The sequence below is a fragment of the Candoia aspera genome, chromosome 2 (genome assembly GCF_035149785.1).
Source record: "Candoia aspera isolate rCanAsp1 chromosome 2, rCanAsp1.hap2, whole genome shotgun sequence".
In the NCBI taxonomy this organism is placed as follows: Eukaryota; Metazoa; Chordata; class Lepidosauria; order Squamata; family Boidae; genus Candoia; species Candoia aspera.
Genome location: NC_086154.1, coordinates 39,374,915 through 39,398,731, shown reverse-complemented (window position 1 = coordinate 39,398,731; position 23,817 = coordinate 39,374,915). Strand labels below are relative to the sequence as shown.

The following is a 23,817-nucleotide window of genomic DNA, read 5'->3' as shown; positions in this document are numbered from 1 at the left end:
AGAAATATCCTTGGAAAATCTTGGTGTTATAGAAACTAAGGGGTTACAGCTATCTTCTCACAGAAAAACAAGAAAGGGTTTTAAAGCATCCTTGCTTAATATAGTTAATTCGTATATGAAGTTTGTTTCCTTTCCTCTAATTTTGCTATTTACTTTACTGGACTTATATGCTGCTGGAACTGATACTGACTCTGAACAGCTTACATATCCAACATCTGTAAATAAGATTAAAGCAGCAGAGTAACAATTGCAGCCATAACAACCTACACTTATACCTTAATTAAGCTGCCATTAAACAAGCATCTTACTGCAAGAGGGAGCAGCCTCACAACACATCCTCTCCAAAAGTAGATTGAGAAAGAAACCAGGATGAGTTGCTTAGTGTGCTGTCTGAACCAGTAATCCTTCCAGTATGGTCAGAGGACAGCTGGTTGGAGAATCTAAGTTGGGAATCTGAAGTAAGTTTGCTCTGTGTCATGATCTGGAAGTTGCTGTGTAGCAGTCTTCCTCAAGTTGGTGCCTACCAAATGGGTTGCAACTCCTAAATGGCTTGGGAGTTTTGGAATTGAATTCCAATTTATCTGGAAGGCACCAGGTTGGAGTAGGCTGCCCTGGAGTGAGTGACTGCTTAATGAAAATATAGCAATCACAGTGAAAGGTTTATATCTCTAGTCAGAGCAGGTGTTAATTTTTTCACAACTGTCTACCTAGTCTTCCATAAAGGGATTAGGGAACTGTTGGTCAGATGGCTTTGCATACTCCAGAATGAGAATAAAATGAAGGGTTTTGTTTGTAAATGTTTCCTTGTCTTACAATTTCTTGCAAGTACCCAAATTTAGTGTTGCAGGAAGCAGTTTGGATTACAGAAATGATATTCAATATTCTGTTCCTGTTCCTGTTCTATTCCAAATAGAATAATTTCTACCTGTGGTCTGAGAATGTTAATGTTCCCTCAGGATTCTATCAGTTTATGAGTCAGTTCTGAAAATACAGGCAAAGAGCCCTTTCACTGCACCATAGAAGAGTCAAACAACAACAGGAACTACAGATTTATGTCTTTATGTCCTTGACTCCTTATCTTATTTGACTTCTGTTTTTAGTTACTTGTATGATGGTGGCCAAGGGGTATAAGAAGAGTGCTGTTTACATTGGAAAGTAAAGAGCCTTTTATGTGTCTGTAGTTCATGAAGGGCTGATTTAATGAGCAGAGCCAATGTTTCTGACACTTCAACGATTGGTCAAATGAAAATATGGTTCTCATCAAACAAGCAGTTGCCATGCAGTGCAGGACCATATGCCCTGCAGACAAATTATCCCAATAGATCACCTTTGTCTGTACAAATGTCATTCTGGATAGAAATATTGAGACTGGATATTGAAAATATTTGTATTTCTTCTTGAAGTCAAGTATGTTTTATATAAATGTTAGGTATTGAAAGGGACTCTCATATATGCTGATTCTAACTTATAGTAAAGAATCTTCCATTGCATGGTAAAGATAATAATACATTTCTGATAAAAACCAGCGTGTCTATATAGTCAGTATCATTTTGAAAGAAATAGTATCTTTCTTACATTGGATTTTATATCATTTATTCAAATATCCCATGTAAGAATGGCATTGAAACTAGTAATATAATACCAGGTAGTGGTGGTGTGTATGCTCCTTTGAGTGTGTGCGCCTTTGAGCCAGTTTTTGGCTCCTAGCAACTGCCTGGACTAGTCCCTGCAGTTTTCTTGGCAAGGTTTTTTGGAAGTGGTCTGCCATTGCCTCCTTCCCAGGGCTGAGAGAGAGTGACTGGCCCAAAGCCACCCAGCTGGCTTTGTGCCCAAGATGGGATTAGAACTCAGTCTCCAAGTTTCTAGCCTGATGCCTAACCACTACACCAAACTGCCCCCTGTCTATCACTACTTTAATTGAATTCATTTTTGCTGGCAATAAATTTTGATTTAGTGAAGAGCATTATGGTATCATTATATGCTAACTAATTTATGGGGAGACTAGAATGTGTTCTTTTTAGAAGAGCCAATGATAAACCACTTATTTAGCGGCATCACATAGATGGCATCTTATGTTTGGACATTCAGTACAGGAAATCTGTTTACATGTATAGATTGCAGCAACTTCTTTTATCCAGTTATCAGCTTTACATCTAATAGCACCACTGATAACACCATTGTTGGATGTCATTTCACAATGGTGAAAGAGGGGGAAAAAAGTTAGGGCATTATTTAAAGACCTACTTATATACCTATGCATATCAACAGTTACCTAAACTGGAACTTCTGCTGTTAACTATATTAAGAAAAGCATCATGTACAGCTTAACATGGAGTATTAAATGTATTTATATTAACATGCATACTTTTCTTAAGAAAACTAAAGAAGTTTACAAAAAAGGGAATGCTGGGCCTAAAACCCTTCTCAAACAACTGAATTTTTACCTGCTTCCAGAAGGCCATCTGAGGCCATATATGTAAGATAAAGAAATACAGTGATTGGCAGAATTTATTATCTGAGACAGAATGCAAGTTGTAGACCTCATAACACATCATTCACATCAGTGTTTGCAAAAATCCGGGATATAAAACCATCATTAACCTATGTACTCATTTCAGCAATAATGTGCCATAATAGTTCAAAACTGAAAATAGCTAGTTGTACAACTTTTTAATAGTAAGAATCACTATCTCTTGGATGTAAATCTCATAGATATAGAAATAAAATCATATCCTGACCAACTGGATCCAAGGAAGGTGGAGGTTTAAAAGCTCAATAGGTTGATGCCACATTGCTTTTACTGGGAGAATAAACCTGATTTCTTAGCAGAACTAGCATTCCATAATTGCTGCTGTTGCAACTCACATTTTTACATCTTACCGTCACAGCAGGAAGGAGGGTAGCTGCTGAAACATGTTGCTATTACTTTTTTTATTGTTTCCTGGTTAATGACTTTACATTCTCTTTCTTTCTCCATACGTTCATTTCCAGTTTTTATTATTTGTTTTTTTCCGTTCAATAGTGGTTTCTTTTTCTATAAAGAAAATTTAGTGTTTGTCTTTTCACTTTCAATTTTTTAAAAAAACTACGGCATGCCATAGTTTGCCTATCTAGCTAAGCCACAGCTTCAGTTAAGAGGAGGCAGTAGCAAACCATGGTTTCCAGTTATGCACTTTACTACCTGAAGGCGAACAATAGTGTAGTATGATGTGTGAACTCAGACATACAGCAGGGCAGCACTGAATGTTTAGGATATTTCCCCATTTGGGTAAGGAATTTGTGTCTTTGTTTTCTGCCTGCCTGTTTCTGAATTCTGAGACATTGTTAATCTTAAACTTGCTGCTCATTGCAGATTTACTTAACAAATATTCCTTTCTCAGCTTTCAGCAACATCAGAAGAAACAAAGTTAGCATTTGGTGGTTAGCAAGGCTGTTGTTTAATCACTCTGCCATGTGCTAAGAATGTTTTTCAGGCACCCTGAATTTGTTTTCATGCACCATGTTTGCTATGAACTATGATCCAGAGATCTGATGGAGAAAGGCCTACATTGCCATATGGCCATTTTGCATAAATTACCATTCACTTACATAGAGGATTATGCATTGAATGTTTGAATATGTCTTCAGAAAGAAGCAGATAGGGTAATATACATACTGGTGCAATATGCCAGATGCTTATCTTAACTCTGCACAAAAAAGTCTCAGCTATATTTGAATTCTAAAACAGCTTGAACCCTTGCTAATTCTTGATGGGACAGATGCCAAATATTTCAGGATGTGGAGACAAATGTTCAAGCTGTACCATATATATATATATATATATATATATATATATAGAGAGAGAGAGAGAGAGAGAGAGAGAGAGAGAGAGTGTACAAAAATCAAAACCTACCTATCAGGTGGTTAACTATACTGTAATTATTCAGAAGAAATAGCAGCTCTTAAATTATCCTATTTTTTCATTAAATTGTAACTAGCATGTCAGTACATAGTGGTTCTCTTTAAAAATTCATAGAGCATAAAGCCATCAATGGCTATGGGTCATTATGGCTATATATAACTCCAAGATCAGGGATGGCACAGCATCAAGAAACCACAGCAGAAAGGGGTTGTTATTCACACGCCTTGATTGAGGGCTTCCCTCTGACCTGTGGCTGGCCACAGAATGCTGGACTAGATATGTTATGGTCTGATCTAATGGGATATTTTTATGTTCTAAGAGCCTGAATTTGGACAAATATGAGAATTGGGAAACTTAATACATTTTGTCTGAATCTGTGTTCCATTTTTCAGAGGCAAGCAAAATATTCTGAAAACAAGCTCAAGTGCACTAAAGCTAGGAATGATTACCTGCTGAACCTGGCAGCCACAAATGCAGCAGTCAGTAAATACTACATCCATGATGTTTCCGACCTGATTGACGTGAGTACCAAAGTGATTCTCTTTTCCTTGAATACAGCTGTGTCATTCACCTTTCCAATGGAAATGGTTGCACTCCAGACTGTGGACATGTAGTGATGCAGTCTTAATCTATGACCAGTTGCTAATGTATTCAGCATGCAGTAAGTATTTGGATAACTATTTGTCTATGGATCCATATCTTGATGTTTTCCCTTCCCCGGTGCTTTCATAAAAGCAATGGGAATAGAAAGATATCCAGACAAGTAGGATCTTCAGCTACTGCTGAATTTAGAGGTGTCATACATGCTTGGAGGTGTACAGTTCTATGATCATTTATATATTTTATTTATTAAAATACTTGATACGGACAATGGCATTTTTTAAAATTGATTACAGACTAAAAGATAGCATCAGTGAGAGAGCAACATGAGCCAAGGCTTATACCTGCTCAAGACTGACTTGAGCAGGTATAAGTGCTGTCAGGCAAGAGCAGAGAGAGGTGACAGTAATGTCCAAATGGAAACTGGTGATGATAATTCTTATGCATTGGAAGAGAGATAAAAGGGTGGAAGTTTTAAATCGGGTGATCAGATAGAACTTACAGGAGATTCAAGAAGAAGGATAACCATTATTCCCAACGGCAGGTACTGTTTCTTAACTCCATGGATCAAGCATTAATTGGTGAACTGCACACAAAATTCTACCCAAAAATAATCTACAGTGAAAAATAAGATACAAGTTTTGTGACTGGTTGTTGGAGACTAGGAATCTCTGTATTTTATGCATCTAAAGCCTTTTTATATACTGTGTAGATCATTGAAATTCTGCAAATGGCTCCGGATTTAGAGCACTATACATGTTTGATCAGACATTTCAAATAAGGTTTCTGCCAATTTTAAACATGCACTGAATCCAATTATCACTTGCAATAAGGGTTATCATCTTGCTGGTGAAATAAAAATTGGACTCTAGATAAACACAAGTCATTAAATAGTAATAAAATCAATGATCTTTAATCTCAACTCTTTGCACTATTTTAAATGGCTGAAAATTAATTTCCTTTAATTATTCCTCTAAATCATATTAATTGTACCATTGATTGATTATATGCCATCAAGTCTTCGTCAATTCTTAGCAGCTACATAGATTGTCATTCTCCAAGATGATCTGTTCCCACCCTGACCCTTTAGGTTCCTTAGTGGTGCACCAATTGCCATTTTAATTGAGTCCATCCACCTCACTGCTGGTCAACTTCTTCTCTTTCCTTCCACCTTTCCTAGTATTATGGACTTCTCAAAGGAGCTGGGTCTTCACATAATTATCCAGAAGCCAGCAGAAGGCTTTTCTTCTCACTTCAGGAAATTCCTTTACCAATCAAAGCGAATATTTGTAGCTCAGGGTTGAACTGTGGAGTCCTTGGTGCTCTCTGAGCCTTGTTGTTTTCTTGCAGACATTTCATTGCCAGACTAGGCAACATCTTCAGTGCCAAGTGTCACTGAAGATGTTGCCTAGACTGGCAATGAAATGTCTGCAAGAAAACAACAAGGCTCAGAGAGCACCAAGGACTCCATATATATTGTTTAAGAAAACAAAATGTTATTAAGCTTGTATATCTTGCATACATCTGTCCTAATTTCAGCTTTTGAAATTTTTCAAATTTCAAACTTTGATTGACTTGATTTTCATATATGATTAACATGTGTCAGAAGAACATTATACAGAGTGTTCAAGATATATCAATATGCATATACATATACATATACTGTACATACATTACATATTGATCCCTTAGGTAGTCAATAAGCAGTTGAGGTTTATGTTTTACACAGCAGGTAAGGGTCATCTTCTTGTAATGTTACCCACATGAACATTACTTTACAAAAATAAAGAATTAAAAATGTATTATTTCTAAAACACAGAACCTTAAAAAACAAATGGGGTTAAAATAATCCAGTTGAACCTATTGCTATGCCCCATCCCCATGGCAAAGGTTTGAAACTGGAATAAGAGTTTAGAAGGTCATCTTACATTTATAAGGAAAGGAAAACAATTTTTCACTAGCTCTTCTGCACTAAAGTAAACATGGTATTTAGTCAAGCAAACAAAAAGGATCTACCTGCTGTTGTTTGTTTTCCAGTTGAAAAATTAGACATAAATATAGCCTTCGTTGCTATGATGAGCAAAAGTACTTGGTGCTTCTGAAAAGATCTGTATGAATCATAAGAAAAACAAACAAATGGGTATAAAATAGAGATGTTCTATATATCCAGAAGTCACAATGAGTGTAAGAATGAAATCCTCTGTAAACTCTCAGTAGTTGGTTCTTCCTTGCTTCCCTAAAAGGCAGGGACTTACGTGTAATCTCATAGCATGTATGTTTTGAATTGCAAATGGTGGATGTAGACTAGCCTTCCCCAACCTGCTGCTGTCCTAGTGTGTTGAATTTTAATTCCCATAATCCATAGCCAGCATGATATATCCCCTATTAGCATTACAACAGGCTTTCAAAGCAGAGCTTGAAATACTAGTGAGCAAAACAAAACACACACACCCATGCTCTTATTTTGATAGGTGACTTATCAGCTCAATTCAGACATCATGCTTAATTATAGTTTGTGCTACCCCTAATCAAAGTGTGCTTTGAGACTGCACACACTGCGAAGTACTTTATTGCCTTTGAATCCAAAGCCCTACGTAGTTTTAATATTTAATATGAATAGTACTTAGATTTCAATTTATTCCTGGTCCTACTAATTACTTTTTGGATACAACCCACAGCACACCATTGAAAAGGTGAATTAGCCTGTACATACCTACTCTGGGAATGGCCTACAGAGAAGTCTTCCCTGATTCTGTGTACTAGATGGAAACCATGCATCAACATAATGTACTGCATTGTACATCTTTTGTTAAAGAGAGCTTTTAGTTTCAGGATTGTTTAAGTAAAGTCAAAGCCTGGCAGATTAGATAGGTAGAAGGATGGATGCATAAATAGCTAAATTCATGGGAAATTATTTTCTCTATATAGATTCAGTGCATCTCAGAACTTCTGAGGAGAATTGTATATGCTCAGGAAACCAAGAGGAAAAATGCTTCCTAGGGGAAATTGTTGGCCAGAGCTATTCTTTCTTTCTGTTTATTGAATGCTACAGGCTCCAAAAAGCAACATGCTTTTTGTGTGTGGCAGAGGAGCATGTAATGTTGAGCTTTATTTTAGACTGATAGGGGAAGAACAACATGAATCCCATTCTGTCCTTGTTAACACACAAAATTTAAATAAAAAAATAAAAACAAACAAACAAACAAATAATAAGTAACAAGACTATCAAGCTTGGTCCTCCATTAGTATATTATAAAAATTGTGACAAGTTTAACTGAACTCAAAACATGGGGTGCTTGTTGGCTTTTTGTGTCTGAGTTTCATATTTAGAGGTCCAGAAGACATCTGCAGCTAAATGACCCCCTATTTTTTTCTACCCTTTTCTACCCTCAGAAATTTACAACAGCTACATTTGTGAATATCTCCTATGTTCGCTTGAAAAATTTGACATTTGGTTTGTGGCTTTGAAAATTACTCAAGACGGAAGTTTGTGTGACTGAAAGAGTCTCTTTTGATGTGGGGAGTTTAGTCTACTTTGGGCTTGGCTGTAAAGTGATACCTTTTTAATTAGGTACTGCAGGTCTTGAGGCCTTCTCAGATGCGGAAGTGTGTGGTTAGTGGTGCTATCGCTATTTTCAACTGTGGTAATGCAGGCTAAATTTGGTGGAAATTAAGGGTTGGGGCCTCTAAAAACATACAAGAGGGAGTGAAGGGTAATCCATGAATGCAAATGAAAAGTTCTCTAAAGCCCAGAGATCTATTAAAATCAAGAAAAGTTTTAAAAAACACAGATGCATTTATTTCTAACCATATTTCTCTAATAAAACTAGCTGTTGTTTGTATGTAAAATTGTTTCATTTCCCAAAGTAAAATGTCAGAAGACCCTGCCATGTAATGCCTCGGGAACATTTTACATTATATATAACAGTGATTTTCTCATTACACTGTTACGTTGCCTTCTGCTCACTTTATGAGCAGAATGAATGAATGAGTGAGTGTACGTGCGTGTGCGTGCATGTGTGTATTCGCCATCTCACACAAGTGACTGGGTGTCTTACAAGATTAAAACAGACAAGCCCACCATAGTTCCAAAGTCTTTCATTTCTCTCAAATCAGGTGTATTGAATATGTTGTTAAAGGAACAACTGCTATTCCTATCCATTACAGTTTCAGGGTAATTAGTGACATTTCCTTGTTTTTAATGGTGATACATGTACATCCACAGATGTGTACATTAGATTCTCTCTCTCAAATTTCATATTTACAAAGCTTGCATTCATTAAAGGAGACAGGCACTAAATACATTATATAATGTTGAATTGATTCTGCAAAAGATGAAAAATTATGACCTTTCAAAAGGAGTTGTGTAGAGAACTACTGTCAGTGTGACATATTCATATTGAAAATGAAGGAATACTTAAATAAGTCTAAGATACCTTGGGAAGCCAGTTCCTCCTCCTCCTGCTTTTTCTTAAGCAGCGTACTGCAGGCAACTATCAGTACTTCCACTTACTGTCGGTCAACATTTTTAACCCTATTCCTCCTGGCCATCATTGCCCTGTGTTTTGTTCCTTCCTCAGTAATGTAACAAGAACGTTGTACAATTTAGACAGCACACTTGAACATTATCTAGTTTTACAACAGTTCTCTAGATCCTCAGCATTGGAAGAGGAATAATAGGAATTGTGATTTAACACGTACATTTTAAAAAGTCATTTCCAAACACCAATAATATTAGTAAAGGATTTTAAAAGGCTGATTGTGGGTCTTTGAGCAGCATCACGCTTGTCTTGAAGGTTTCTGCAGCAAAAAAAAATATGCTGAAATCAAAATGCTGAGATTAGCTTGTCTCCCTCAGACAGAGACCATAACAATAAAAAGTGCCCTCTGTTCAGAGTATGATAGTAAATTTAAAAATAAAGTAAGTGGAGATGGCTTCGATTCACTGGAGCGTAACCTAATAACACATCTAAGTTATACATGTTTTATTTTACCAGTATTTTGGAAAGTACAGACTTTGAATGTGTTTCTCAAAGCATTTCTCTGTGATGTAATGTGCATAGTTGTATATGTTCACTGATTATTTTACAGTCCAAAGTAATTCCGTTCTACCATCAATACTGGTGACAATAAACAACCAAGTTAGTTCGATGCAATCAAGTCAGACCCAATTCCTGGTGACTACATGAACAAGAGCTCACCTTTTTCACTTGTTTCCAGGTTGAACCCATAGCTCTTAGAAGAATAATCTTAACATTTTGTAGATCCAGTCCATCTACCTGATCCAGTATTTCCCCTTTCTCTCTCCCTCAGCCTTGCATGAAAGGAGGCAGTGTATCCTGACAGCCTATATCTATTGTTCCTAAGATATAGAGAGTGAGGCAGCCTCAAGTGTTCCTGGTCTCTTTAAAAATGTTACAGCAGTAATTGTCTTTATCATAAGCTGTGCAGAAACACAGAAAGAAGCTCAAATTATTCTTGATTTCTTTCATTCTCTCCTTTCATGCAGCATATAAAATAACTATATGAAAATAACAGAATCTGACAAGAAAAGTATTGTAGTGAGGAGAATACAGCTTCACTTAAAATCTATTTTTTTGTGTTTATTTTTGTTCCTTTGGGTCAATGTTGACTCCAGGCAACCGCCTGGACATGTCCCTGCAGTTTTCTTGGAAAGATTTTGGAAGTGACTTGCCCTTGTCTTCTTCCTAGAGCTGAGAAGGTGTGACTGGCCCAAGGTCACCCAGCTGGCTTTGTGCCTAAGGCAGAACTAGAACTCTCAGTCTCCTGGTTTTTAGCCTGATGCCTTAACCGCTACACCAAACCGGCTCTCGTTAAAAACTCTACAGAATGTAATTTTAAATATAGGGATTTTTATTCATTTTCACCAGTGTACGTGTTTCTTTTTACCTCACTCAATAAATTGTAGCTGGTTTTTAAGACCACTGGGAATTTTCATAGCCAGTAATATCTATCATTCTGAGGTCAGGAAGTCAACCAACCTTCCTGTTCTTGAGTGTTCTCCAGATGTGTGGATTTTGCTTCCAGAATCTCCTGGGCACCAGTGCCATGACTGATAGTTCTGAGAGTTGGTATTCACACTTCTGGAGGGTCCCCAGGTTAGAGAAAGCTAAGTCAATCTTCTTTCAACTTTAAATTCATACTGCCTAATGAATTATTTGCATACTGATTAAATATTTTCTTTATTTTTTAAATATAATTTTATTAAAGATTTTTAAAAAGGAAGATAAAAACTAATACAAACTAATATAAAGTAAGAAAAAGAAAAGAAAAAGAAGGAAATAAAAACTAAAGCTGAAAGTGCAAGAAAGGAAAAAAAAGAAAAATAGGAAAGAAAGAAAAAAGACGTGGCTTCTGATCTTCTTACAGCAGTTTTAAGTACAATTATAAATTTACCTCTTACTCTATGGTTACAGCATAACTCTCTTCTTTCTATAATCTATCCTGTCTAATCATCAAAACCATAAATCATAAGTTCATTTTTTTTCTGTTTCACGCAAAAAGTCCATAGGGGGTTTCCAGTCAGCAATCAACGTAGATACTGTCTTTGATCAAAGAAATCAATTTAGCCATCTCAGCAAGTCCCATCATCTTCAGCAACCATTCTTCCATTGTGCATAATGCTGAGTCTTTCCATCTTTGTGCATATTGATTAAAATATTTTCCAAGTATCATCTACAATAAATTCCTGGCTTTGTCCATCTGTTTGTTCCTTTTATTTTGTACATTTTTAAAAAGTTGAAGATTCTTAATAAAAAAAAATTAAAAGTTGTGAAAGATGGACTCTGTTTCATATACTGTGAAAATTTGAGAAAGTGATTAGGAAGATTTCACTGCTGCAAAAATTAGCTGTTGTGAGTGAGCTTCATCCTTTCTTGGCTCTGTTCTCATAGCCCACTTAACTAGATTAAATGTATCATGCAGACTCCAAAATCTAGCAAAGTAACCCAGGGAGGGTCTCATTTAGCTCCAAAGAGACTCATTCTCGAGTCCTCACCTGAACATGTTTTAGAACCGGTTGAATGTTCCTTTGCCTGGGGTATGGGAAAAGGATAGATTAGATTTTTCAAAATTTAAGAAGTTTGCATTAGTTTATGGATCTAATTAAAATAGTACCTGTACTTTATTTCCTTTGTCAAATCAGACCTTTGTGTAACTCCCAGATCTCTTATAAAAGTGGGATTGCATTTATAATTTTTAACATGATTGTCACTGAGGATAAAGTCATGCCAAGACAAGCAAGAAATCCCCATCCTCTGCGACCCTCAGTTCCAAGGAAATGTGCAGTGAAAAATAACAAGGATACTTGAATTGTACTTTGCTGTTTTAATAACTTCATATTAAAAAAAAAAATGTGTGACTCTTTAATCAAAGGATAAAAAACACATTTCTAGGAACTGAAAGCAAGCAGCCTTCTTTTTTGTTTGTAAAACTGCACAGGAAGCTAAAATCATATAGAGAATCTGTGCTTTAATTTTCCTTGTTAGTCAAATGAAGAACTTGCGTATGCATTGATGACCTTTTAACTTGCCAGTGAATAATTAATTAGAAGGTAGATGCTGATACAAAGCTCCATTTAACTATATAAAGTTAATGATAGATTAGTAAATCAGCTTTCAGATCAAGTGTGTCAAACTGGAGGACAACAATCCCACCTAGGCTTGATAATGAATGCCATATAAACACATTTTAATCATCCGTGTAACATGCTGTGTTGTTACATTCTTTTATATTTTTACAGTATATTCTGAACAATATACTTTTCTCTTCATTTACTGATCCTTAAAAGCACAGGTTTAGATCGATTATTCCTGATGTGGAGGCTTGTTTTGGGGGGATTTATGAACTCTACTCAGCAAATCTTGAGACACATTTGAGAGTTTTAAATTTCTTTAGAATTTATTCATGACAGAAGGGAAAGATTATTAGACACACATGGTATATTTATGTTAGATGTGTACCCACTTTAAATAATTTTTTTTGGGGGGAACAGAATCTGTGAAAAAAAAACCCTGACTTTTATGAATAAAATTTATTCATTAATGGTCCCACTATTTCTTTTCTCCAACACATCACTCAAACGCTGGGGTCCCCCCAGCCTGAACGCCCCCCCCCCCCAAACAACCTTCCTTTAAAAGAATGTTTAATTGCGTTTTATAGTTTGGATTATATGGACTGGGTTTAGACTGCCTTTTATAAAGACAAACTCGCAGCTTGGCCAGAGGATATGGACCAGGATTACAGCTGATTTTGTACATCAGCTGTTGAACGTGATTTCAGCTCTCTTGTGTAATTTCTGAAAGAGCAGAGCAGATCCCGGGAATGGCAACTGTGCGTGTTCGTATATGTGCAGTGTTTCTCCTCACTCCCAGCTCCCAGTAAAAAAACTTAATCTCCCTTTGCTTTGATTTAGAACTGAACTGAGGGCTTTGAATCATCCATTGACATCCATTCTTATATAATTTGTACATGTCTTCTTCGGCTAGAGTTTTAGTATTTCACTTTGAATTAAGAGAAAAATATGATGCTGTAAAACCTTTTATGAACCTGCTTTTTTAAAAAAAAAAAGTCAGAGAACAACTGAGAGCTCAAGAAAAGTACTGTTGGCAGCATGCAGCTATATACTTGGAAAACTAATTTTTGTTTTTGTCTCTTGCTGTCACCCATATGATTCAATTATTTCTTGTCAGGGCACAGTCAGTTTGGGAGGTTTATTACAATAAGTTTTTTTTCCCTACTGCCTTCAGTGCATTTATCTGCTTAAAACTGAGAAATGTGTGGCCACAAATCTGTAAGTTTGGGAGAAGCTAAAAAGTGTATTTTTGCTTAGTGCTTTATTGGGAGCTAACTGTTCCCTGAGTACATGCAGACCTGGGGAATGGTGGAGAGCTTGGAGAATATTATTCAGTGAGCCTCAGCAGTGGCCTGGGCAAATTCCATTCTAGATATTATCATCAGAAAAGAGATTGGAAATAAAACTGCCAATATTGTAATGGAAACGTACCAATCTGTGGTGCAACCACCATTGAAAATGAAGAGTTTTCTTTAAATTGCTTCATTTTACTGACTCAGGACTCTTCAGTTCGGTCTTAGCACTTTGGTTCTCTTCTCCTCTCCTTCATGCAAGTATATCTATACAAATCTGTCCATCTATGGATGCAGACTTTTCCTAAAGAAATGTAAGAAAATTCCTGCTCATAGGTGGCAGTATTGCAACCAAAACTCTCCCCATGACCTGAGTTCGTTCCCAGCAGAAGCTGGATTCTCGAGTAGCTGGCTCAGGTCGACTCAGCCTTCCATCCTTCTGAGGTTGGTAAAAATGAGTACCCAGCTTGTTGGGGAAGGTGATGACTGGGGAACACAATGGCAACCATCCCGCTCTATAGTCTGCCAAGAAAATGTCACAAAAGTGGTGTTCCCCCAAAGGGTCAGACATGACTTGGTGCTTGCACAGGGGACCTTTCACCTTCACAACTCATAGTCCACCTGAAGTTGAAGATAGAGTAGAGACTGTTCAGATGCTTATTTTTTGGGAAGATCTGGAGTATTTTGATGTTGCTGGCTGTAGGTTGTTAATAGGTAATTCTGGTTGATGGAAATGCTTAATCAAATGCTAATTCTTGCACTTTCGAGTTGCAATGAGGCATAAGATCAGTTAAACCAATTCTCATTAACTGTACTTCACTAATACCATTTATAACTTTTTTTGTATCCTCCATTCACATACACTCTTACATAATTTATACAGCATTTCCTTTTGTTTTGGCAGAAATTAGACTGTGTGTTAATGATTAATATTTAGATTTTCCACAAGATGGATGGGACCAGAATAGCTGAGAAGCTGCTCTATCATACAGGAGAAGGTTGCTAAGAATTTGTGCTAATGAAAATTTGTTTTAATCCTAGCCTCTCTTTCATGTCTGTTTACTGATGAAGTACCCAAGCGTACCTGAACACCAGCAGGAATTAATTCTGTGTAGAACCTTAGAATCTTTTTTGTAATTTATTTTACTAAAACGTAGCTAATCAAAAATACCAATGCGTAAGAAAAGGGAAGAGCTAGATGCATCAATGAGAAAGGAGATAGTTTTGGGGGATATTTTTTCTGTTTCCTACTGCAGTAATTTTGGAATTTATTTTATTGAGGATTCAGTCAGATGAGAAAGTGGACATTAGTCCTATCCATTTTTAGTCTTACAGAAGTATTTGCATTGCATTGTTGATCTGACACCTTCTAGATTTCTCACCATTCCTTTTTTTATTTCTTTTTGTCTTTAATCCTATTTACATTACATGTCTGAAGAGCTCTAGTGTCCTTTTTTCAGTATAGTACCTAATTTATATATATAAACTAAAAAATAAACAGTAAAATATATTGCAGTGTATAGTGAAAAGCCAGTGTGGTGTAGTGTTAAGGCATTGGTTTGGCCCCAGGAAAATCCAGGTTCTAGTCCACTCCTAGCCATAGCAGCTCACTGGGTGACTTTGGTCCAGTCACCCACTCTCAGCCCAACCTATCTCATTGGGGTGTTGAGCTTTGAGCTCCTAAATGAAAAGATAGGATATAAGTCTAACAAACAAACAAAAAACAAATAATACATAGCTACTTAGTATTTCTTCAAGTGAAGAACCTGTTATTTCACTATCTAGGAATAATTTGTATCTGCTATTTTTTAAGCTGGCTTTTTTCTTCCTTAGTGCTGTGACCTGGGATTCCATGCTAGTCTAGCACGGACGTTCAGAACATATCTTTCTGCTGAATACAATCTAGAAACCTCACGCCATGAGGGATTAGACATAATTGAAAATGCTGTAGACAACCTGGATGCACGAAGTGACAAACATACAGTAATGGACATGTGCAACCAGGTCTTCTGTCCTCCTCTGAAGTTTGACTACCAGCCTCACATGGGGGATGAGGTATGTAACTAGAAATGGTTCACATTGCTTCATAATGCAACTTTTCTTCTCTCATCTTAGAATGAATGAGCTTACCTTTAATGGGATTTGTGTTTCATTTGTTAGTTTTGAAAGGGTGTTATAGTTAGTGGGGTTACTTTTTCTTCTTTTAGGACAAGGACCACATTTTCACTTTATGCTTAGACCATTGCTGTTTTCCATTTCACTTAGAACCTTTTAGACAATTACTGTACCACTACTGTGATTCTTTGTTCATTGTTCATTCCTTTGTTGAGAATTCTTTCCACCATTGAAATAAACTAAGAAACAGATGGCTTTTGCTGTGCTATATATTAGGCATAAGAAAGCTATTAATATTTAGACTTTTTATAGGGTGATTAATTCAGATCCTGTCTTTGGAACACTAGTTATGTAATCTCTATCAGAATGAGCCAACATACCAATATATTTGGAACTATTGGAGTTGTTTTGGCATATTGGCATAAATGGTCATTACTGTCATTATTTTATATATGATACAGTTACATGTCAGATTCAAAAAGAAATGATTCTATTAGTTAAAAATTTAAGTGCTTCATTCCTGATTGTTCATTTATGGCAGTTTGAATTTTTGGGTCACTTTACCTGAAGATAATTTTTTTTCCTGCCAGTATTCTCCTTTAGCTTGAATTTGCAGAGGCTTATGTGTTCTTGCTACAGGTATGTCAAGTGAGCGCCCAGCAGCCAGTTCAGACGGAGTTGCTCATGCGATATCATCAGCTACAGTCTAGACTTGCCACACTCAAAATAGAGAATGAAGAGGTGAGAGCTGTAATTGTTTTTAACTGTAAGTAAACAAGCACTATCCACTCCATTATGCTAATGCTTCTGTTTGAAGTGGTGTTGAAACTCATTTGGATAGTTAATGTTTTCTTGACTAAGATATAGTTTTCAACCCAGGATCTGTGACTATTGTAATGTGTACCACAGGGGGCTTTCTTTCAAAAGTGTCCAGAAGTTGTAACTGGTACAAAATACAACAGTTAGTCTGCTAATGAGTGCAAGGTATAACTATCACATTATTCCTATATTGAAATATCTGCACAAATGGTCATTTGTTTACGTAGCACAAACCTTTGATGCTTAAGTGACTTAGGACGTGACTCTCTTAGGAACCTTTTTTGGTTGTACTTTTAATTAATATATTTTAATATTAGTTTTAGGCTGTGTTTTACTAGACTATGTTTTCTTTTTTTCTTTTTAAAAAGAATTGCTACCCACCTCTGATGGGTATTGCTGCCAAAGCCTCAGCAGCTATTCTGATAATCTCGTAGGGTTAAGGTGATGGTGTCTTCACAATAGATGTGGGATCCCCAATGTACAATAGGGGAAATAAATGAGGAGGGGCAAGGGGGTACCCAAGGTTGCATCTACTTGGATTAAAGAACTTGGACTAAAATTCCAGGAAGCAAAGCTGGGTTTTACTTATCAGACCCAAAGAGTAACATTTGAACCATTGAACTAAATGACTTTCTATTGAATTCACTTTTGTAAAATCATCTTCATAGACTCTTGATCATAGGAATGGGTATATGAATTCTGTGTGATATTTCCAGTGTAATATAGTGTTCTGTGGCTGAGCACTGCAACATTTTGTTTCCGTTCGAATCTTGTGCATTTCCACTATTGTGCCTCTAGTAATACACATCTACTATGGTTTTCCAGAGGTTCTGGTGATCTTATTGCTACACGTGTTGCTTATTATTAATTGTTTCAACTAGAAATAATTGTGGATCATTTCGAGACGTAGTTACTCAAGAAATCTCTGCTTGTGAGTTCAGAGGCTTCACAAATTTAATTAGTCATACGTATTAAGACTTATGTGAAACATTCAGAAACATTAAAATAGTCGCTTTGTGAAGCACCCCTTTGACCAACTCTATTGGTCAAAGACAAGGAACACTTCCAAGAATAAAGTAACCAGTACAAAATAAGTGTATTGACGTGGTTATCAAGGCAATTAATGAAGATTGTATTGCAAAGCAACTATATAAAGGATGAGTGAAAGGGTCTAGACGAAGGAGAAGTCTGAGAGATGGATAGAACTGGTCCTGAAAAAGAAGCAGATGAGTAGTTTAAAAAACAAAAGACGATGTATGAAGCAGTTTATGGATATAATTGAAGCTTTCCATTTTATGGCATGTGAACATTAATGAAGAGGTTGCTTGAAGTAGGCTCTAGTGTTACAAATCCAATGATATAAAATTATATGCAAAAGTTTAGGCACTCCTGGTTAAATTTGATGTTTCAGTGAATCCCTAAGTGTAGAGAACCTGACACAACCTCTGTATGATACAGTGTTAAATACAACATCTTTCTAGTGCACATTTAAATCCTTGTGGTAGAAAGAATTTTAGAGTTCTCCTTGGTTTTTCTTGTTGGTTATGTGATGTTACCACTTTTTGGAATGGCATGCAGAGATACCATTTTTCCTCAAAAACCTTAAAGATAATGTACTTATCTCTGTGTCATGCATAGAAGCTCTTCATTTGCACACAAGAACATCCCATTAAACCTAAGACCCTAATTCTGGAAAGTGTTCAGTTAAAAAAGACAATATTAGTGTAACAAAAGTCATATATTTATTGTGCTGAACTGTATCTCTCAGTCTGCTTTTCTGTACATCCATTTTCTGCAGGTGCGAAAAACATTGGATGCCACTATGCAGACATTGCAAGACATGCTGACTGTGGAAGATTTTGATGTCTCGGATGCCTTCCAGCACAGTCGCTCAACTGAGTCCATCAAATCAGCTGCTTCAGAGACTTACATGAGTAAAATAAACATTGCCAAGAGAAGAGCCAACCAACAAGAAACTGAAATGTTCTACTTTACTGTGAGGAGCATCTTCTGTCTATACTGAGCCCAGTACACTTAAAAAACCTTAGTGAAATATTCATCCCACAGAGCTATGGTTGGTCAGGAAGATTGGAACGCCCATATTATATTTTTATGGCATTTGCACATCAACTCACCCTTTCCCCCACATGTGTGCATGACTGTTCTTTTAATGTGCTTTAGCTCTGAGAATTATTTGTGCCTTGTTTGAAGGATGGTTTTTAACGTTAGTCCTCATGGCTTTAAAGTAAAGATGTAATGTCTGTGGGCCTCCCTAAAAAAATATAGATTTTTTTTTCAACACATACAGTAAAATCCCCCTCAGCTTGATTCTCAGTGAGTTACAGGGACACAACCATGTTGTTTTCTTCACAGTATGGCAGTGGCTTCCCACTGCCATCTTCTGGGATTTTTAATTCCAAATGTCCAAACACTGCTTAACGTATTTCTTTAGATCAGGGAATATTTAGATATTCCACCACACACCTGAAAGTACCTTTCCCCCATCGTTCAGGTCATTTGAGAAGAACTTTGTAAGTTCTCCTGGCCATGTATTACCAGATTTGTCCTAGTTAGAATTGGAAGTTCTAAGAATCATGTCTATTTTAGAAACTTTTTACAATAATCGGTGATCTTCACTAGTGGAAGTCTTTTTAAAGTAAAGAATTGTATAAGCATCAGTTCTTGTTACTGTGGCAATGCAGGAAATATCTAGAGAATTATGGCAGCTAAGTAACATAGATAACTTTTCCCCTAACCACATAGCACGATGTGACGAGTCATGCTAAAACTTGTTAAGCCCCACCTCCATCAATATTGCTTGAGCAACCTCATTCTCCTGCAGATACTCTTACTCTAAGACAAATATCTGCCAGAAAAAAGCCCATACAATTTTGTTGGTCTCCATGTCCCTTATGATCCTGAGAATGGAAGGCCTTGGCTTATGTTGAGGATAATGTGTCTATAGCTGTATGTGGAACAGTAACGTTTTTTTTTTTTACAGTCATGCAGATTGCACAACTGTCTGCAAGAGGCTGATGTCGTTTGAGCAATATAGAGGGGGACACTGATAACATCCAAGCAGAGTTTATTTTAGTCCTTAAATTAGTTGTATCTGATGATACTACATATACACAATAAATATAATAAATATAAATATAAATATAATATAATATTTATCAATTGTGTGGTACTTTAAATATTAAGCCACAGTAATTTCACCTTAAAATCTTTGCCAAGCTTTGTAAATGGGTTTTTGTAGTTTACCACATATTGCAGCAAAGAGCTTAGAAATGAGAGGCAAGTGACTAACTTAAACCTATCTGCCCATCTATTTACTTAATTAAAATGTGAGACTGAACCCAGGGAATTCTTTTCACTAATATATAACATATCATAATAGCAAAGATCACTTCCTTAATTTAGAGGGCTTACTGAGATTTGCATTTTGTAGTGTTAAAGTGCTGTGTGTATTCATTTTTGAGTCTCCTTATTTCTGTTCCTCCAATTAATACACATTTCCTCCCCGCTTCCACCCCATGCTTTCCCTCTGTTCCTAGCATCTCTAAAGTTATTTCCCTCTGTGACATTGTTATTGGGTGTGAGGCAATCTGAAAATCACAGTTCTGCTGTGAAGCTTCTGGTCAGCCAAACTGTCAGACCTGGGTTGCATCATTGTTTGCAAAAAAGCAGTAAAACCCTTTGTGGGGGTGGAGTGGGGAGGCAGTTGTGAAGCTTTTTTGTTAATTGAGGCCATTCTTAGAAGGTGGACAAAACAAAGCTTTCATTGAAGTTCCTTATGATCTAAGACCTGACTTCAAGTACATGGGTGAATACAAAAGTATAAACTGGAGTTATACCCACATTTTACTTACATTACCTACATTTTTGATAGAGGAAAAGCTAGGTTAAAAAGATCTTGTGTGCAACCAAAATCTGATTCATTAAGGCTCAAAAATATGTCCTTTTATTCTATATAGAATTCTGAGAACACCATGAGGAGAATGAATATACAGGTGATCCTCGCTTAACAACCACTTGGTCAGTGACTGTTCAAACTTTTGAAAGCGCTGAACGAGTGGTACTTACGACTGGTCCTTGGAATTCTGGCCATTGCAGCATCCCTGCAGTCATATGGTTGCCATTTGCAACCTTCTTTGCTGGCTTCTGACAAGCAAAGTCAATGGGGAAGCCCACAGGAGGTCACAAGTGGTGACCACGTGATGTCCTTGCTTAATGACCCACAGTGATTCATTTAACAATGGCAATTGGGAGTGCTGGAATTGCCTTCGCTAAGCGGCAATGTCACATGATGTCATGCTTTACCACAGTGTCGCTTAATGATGGCAATTCCAGTCCCAATTGCTGCTGTTAACTGAGGACTACCTGTAGCGCAAAGTATGTCTTATCAGAACTCTTTATCCACCTTGCTTATATTTGTATGGGTTTGTTTCTTCTCTCCTTTAGAAATTTAAAGAGTATTTGAATGGCAGTAACCTTATTACTAAGCTGCAGGCTAAGCATGACTTACTGAAGCAGACTCTGGGAGAAGGTAAGTTACAGACATGTCTAAACATTGCATTTCTCACCACTGTAGGATTTTAAGCTAGATCATAGATTTCGCACTTAAATGTCATCTGCTCTAGTTCTCTCTCTTGTGCCTGCTGTTGTAACCAGGAGTGTTATCTGGCTGCTTCAATCAGGTTGATGCAAACCAGTTGTTAAATGCAAAACACTCTGTCCTCCTCCTTTGCTCCTCATGCTCCACTTTGCCAATATTCTCCAGCCTTTTCCAATTCCAGGGGACGACATGTGGTACTAAAGCAATCCCAGTTGTCCCATGATGTCACTTGCCTAGATTCCTGCCAAGGTGGGTGTCCCAGAGTGGTTGGGCTGGTTGTGGGGAAAGACAGCTCCCGGTAAGGGCAGGGTGAAAATAAGAGCAGCCAAGCACACAATCAGGGGATAGCAATGGGAATTCGAAGAAGGGAGGAGACAGTCTTGGGCCTAGGTACATCTGGGACTCTCTCCTCTGTAATGCAAAAGTAGCCTGTGTCTGCTTTGTTTGTACCTCAAGGCTGCTTTTGGTAGCTAAACATGGGCCCTGGGATTGGGATGATACTAATCCAGAATGGAGTAGCATAAAATACTTAATAATAATAGAAATGCATGCCTATATGTGCCCACCAGACATATTTGTGCTGATACCAATACATTAACATATACAAAATACAGGCTACATTCATGAATGAATGTTGAAATTGGTTGTTGCCTAGTTTAGATAATGGGCATTATCTAAAAGACAGTCAGAAAATGTTTTCCCTGTCCCCCTTGGATTATATCCATGAATAGCTTTTGATTGTTCTGCTGCAGTGGAAGAAGGCCAGCTTCCCCCAGTAGAAAGGGACCCTGTGATTCATGCTTTGCCTGGCAAGGTGATAGAAGTTATTTTTTCTGTCTGATGGAAAACCGCAAGCCATACTAATATATTCTCTCAAAACGTACTCACTATGTTCTTAACAATTAGTCATTTCACCTGAAACTAAAGTTTGTCAAATACAAACACAAGCTTAAAAAGTGAATACTGTAAATGGTTTTTGAAGGATATTTTAAAGTTTTGAAAGTAATAGTCAACAGCAGCACCAGCAGGGATAATATACTGATGCTGAGAACAGTAGTCCAAGGCAATACAATTTGTAAAGTTATTGTCCAGAGTCAAGCAGTAAAAATGAAGGGCAATAAAAATGGAAGGTACTAAGTATAGAAGTTTGAGCTGTTTCAATATTTCAATGAAATTATATGTACTGTACATTAGCACTGAAAATGGTGTATTATTTGTGAGAGGATTACTTCTGTCACTCTGCTTGATAGCTGTGAAGTAGGATTGAAAATTAATGCAGAAGCCCTTTTATTGCTGAAGATTTATGCTTAAGGGGAAATCTTTAGGCAAGTTGGTGGAACTATCAGATTACAATGACCTTCTTCATTTCTGTATATATTCCAGAGAAACTAATTTGCTTCACTCCAGTTACCCCCTTTTCCCACAGGAGCTAGGTAGTGAGGAGGTGTTGGTTTTATGACAGATTGTAGGCATATATTTATTTGTCCAGAGAAATCAACAGTTCATCATTGGGAGAAGGGATCTGACTTTATCCATGCAAATTCTAAGGCTTAATTAGATTTAATGCTATAGGGCATGATCATTCCCTTCTGCAAACGTCAGGATAGCTGTTTTCCCATTTCTTTTCCCCCATTCTTTAATTCCTTATTACTCCAATCCTGCCTTCCACCAAACAGAGAAGCTGCTTGTTTATAAGCTTGTCTAAGTTATAAGCTGTTATATTCTTGTTATTATTACCATCAATTATAATATTAATTTAATAACTTGATATTTTAATTATTTATATTAATATTCCAAGTATAGTCATACATTACGTAGCCCAGTTAGAAACTCCAAGTCTGTTTGCAATAACATGAACAGAAAAGTGAATACAGAGATACGTGCAAAACAAGATCTATTGGGGACGGCAATTTCAGACTGATTTCAGCCAGGAAATAGGCTGATTTCATTCTATTCATTGGTTGGGCAGTACATTCAGTTCCGTGTCTGGTTCTGGTCATCATACTTTAAAAAGGATTCATGTAAATTAGTCCATAGAGATGCAACCAAAATAACAGGAATCTGGAAATTAAGTCCTACAGGAGTAGCTTGGAGAAGATATAATAGCACTCTCTAAATACTGGAAGTAGCACCATGGCTTGTTCTCCATCATATCATCCTAGAATGTAGGACACAAGAATAGTTAGGTACCTGATGACCTCAGCACCTGATGACATAATGGACAAATGGTCATCATCTTGACCCATCCCACTAATCTATAACTTTTCGAAGGACATTCCAGTAATGTACAGTATTTGATCCCATTCATCCACATTATCTGTTGTCTTCCCCTTTTTCTATTTTTTTTTCAATCTTGCCAAGCATAATGTTTTTTCTTAGTCCATCATTTCTCTTGCATTACATTCCCCAAATATGTGCATTTCTAATTGCTGATCTATAATTCTAAGAAACCTGTCTTCTTTCACAGCCATACAATATCATGGGAAATACAATTGCTTTAACTGTTATGATCTTTGTTGCTGAAATGGCCTTGCCTGTGATCCAAGTTTGTCATTGTCTTTCTCTGTAGAATTAATTTCCTCTTTACTTCTCAAGTACTTGGTCTATATTTATTCTTGAACCACAAAAAACAAGACTGCTATTTTCTTTATCATCAACTTTAAATACTCTGAGTGTGCTGATTGATGTTACCTTTGGTCTGATTACATAAAGACAGGTTCTATATAGGAAGAAACTTCTAATGGTAAAAGCAGTTTGCCAGTGGAACCACTTTCCTACAAAGTGGTGAAGTCTCAGTTCTATTGAAGCAAAGGATGGACAGCCACCTACTGGGGATGCTTTATCCTGGATTCCTGAACTCAGCAGGAGATTGCACTCT

The 23,817-nt window shown here is 36.9% G+C and overlaps 1 protein-coding gene across 2 annotated transcripts in view; it reads left to right on the top strand.

Annotated features, from left to right (window-relative positions):
• The window catches only part of SRGAP3 (SLIT-ROBO Rho GTPase activating protein 3), a 212,721-nt gene that overhangs the window by 139,973 nt on the left and 48,931 nt on the right, over nt 1-23,817 (top strand). For both annotated transcript variants that reach the window (XM_063291622.1, XM_063291621.1), the window contains exons 6-10: nt 4,294-4,422; nt 15,221-15,442; nt 16,142-16,243; nt 18,120-18,317; nt 20,786-20,870. In XM_063291622.1, coding sequence (XP_063147692.1) covers nt 4,294-4,422; nt 15,221-15,442; nt 16,142-16,243; nt 18,120-18,317; nt 20,786-20,870 — 736 coding nt within the window. The remainder of the gene's footprint in view (nt 1-4,293; nt 4,423-15,220; nt 15,443-16,141; nt 16,244-18,119; nt 18,318-20,785; nt 20,871-23,817) is intronic.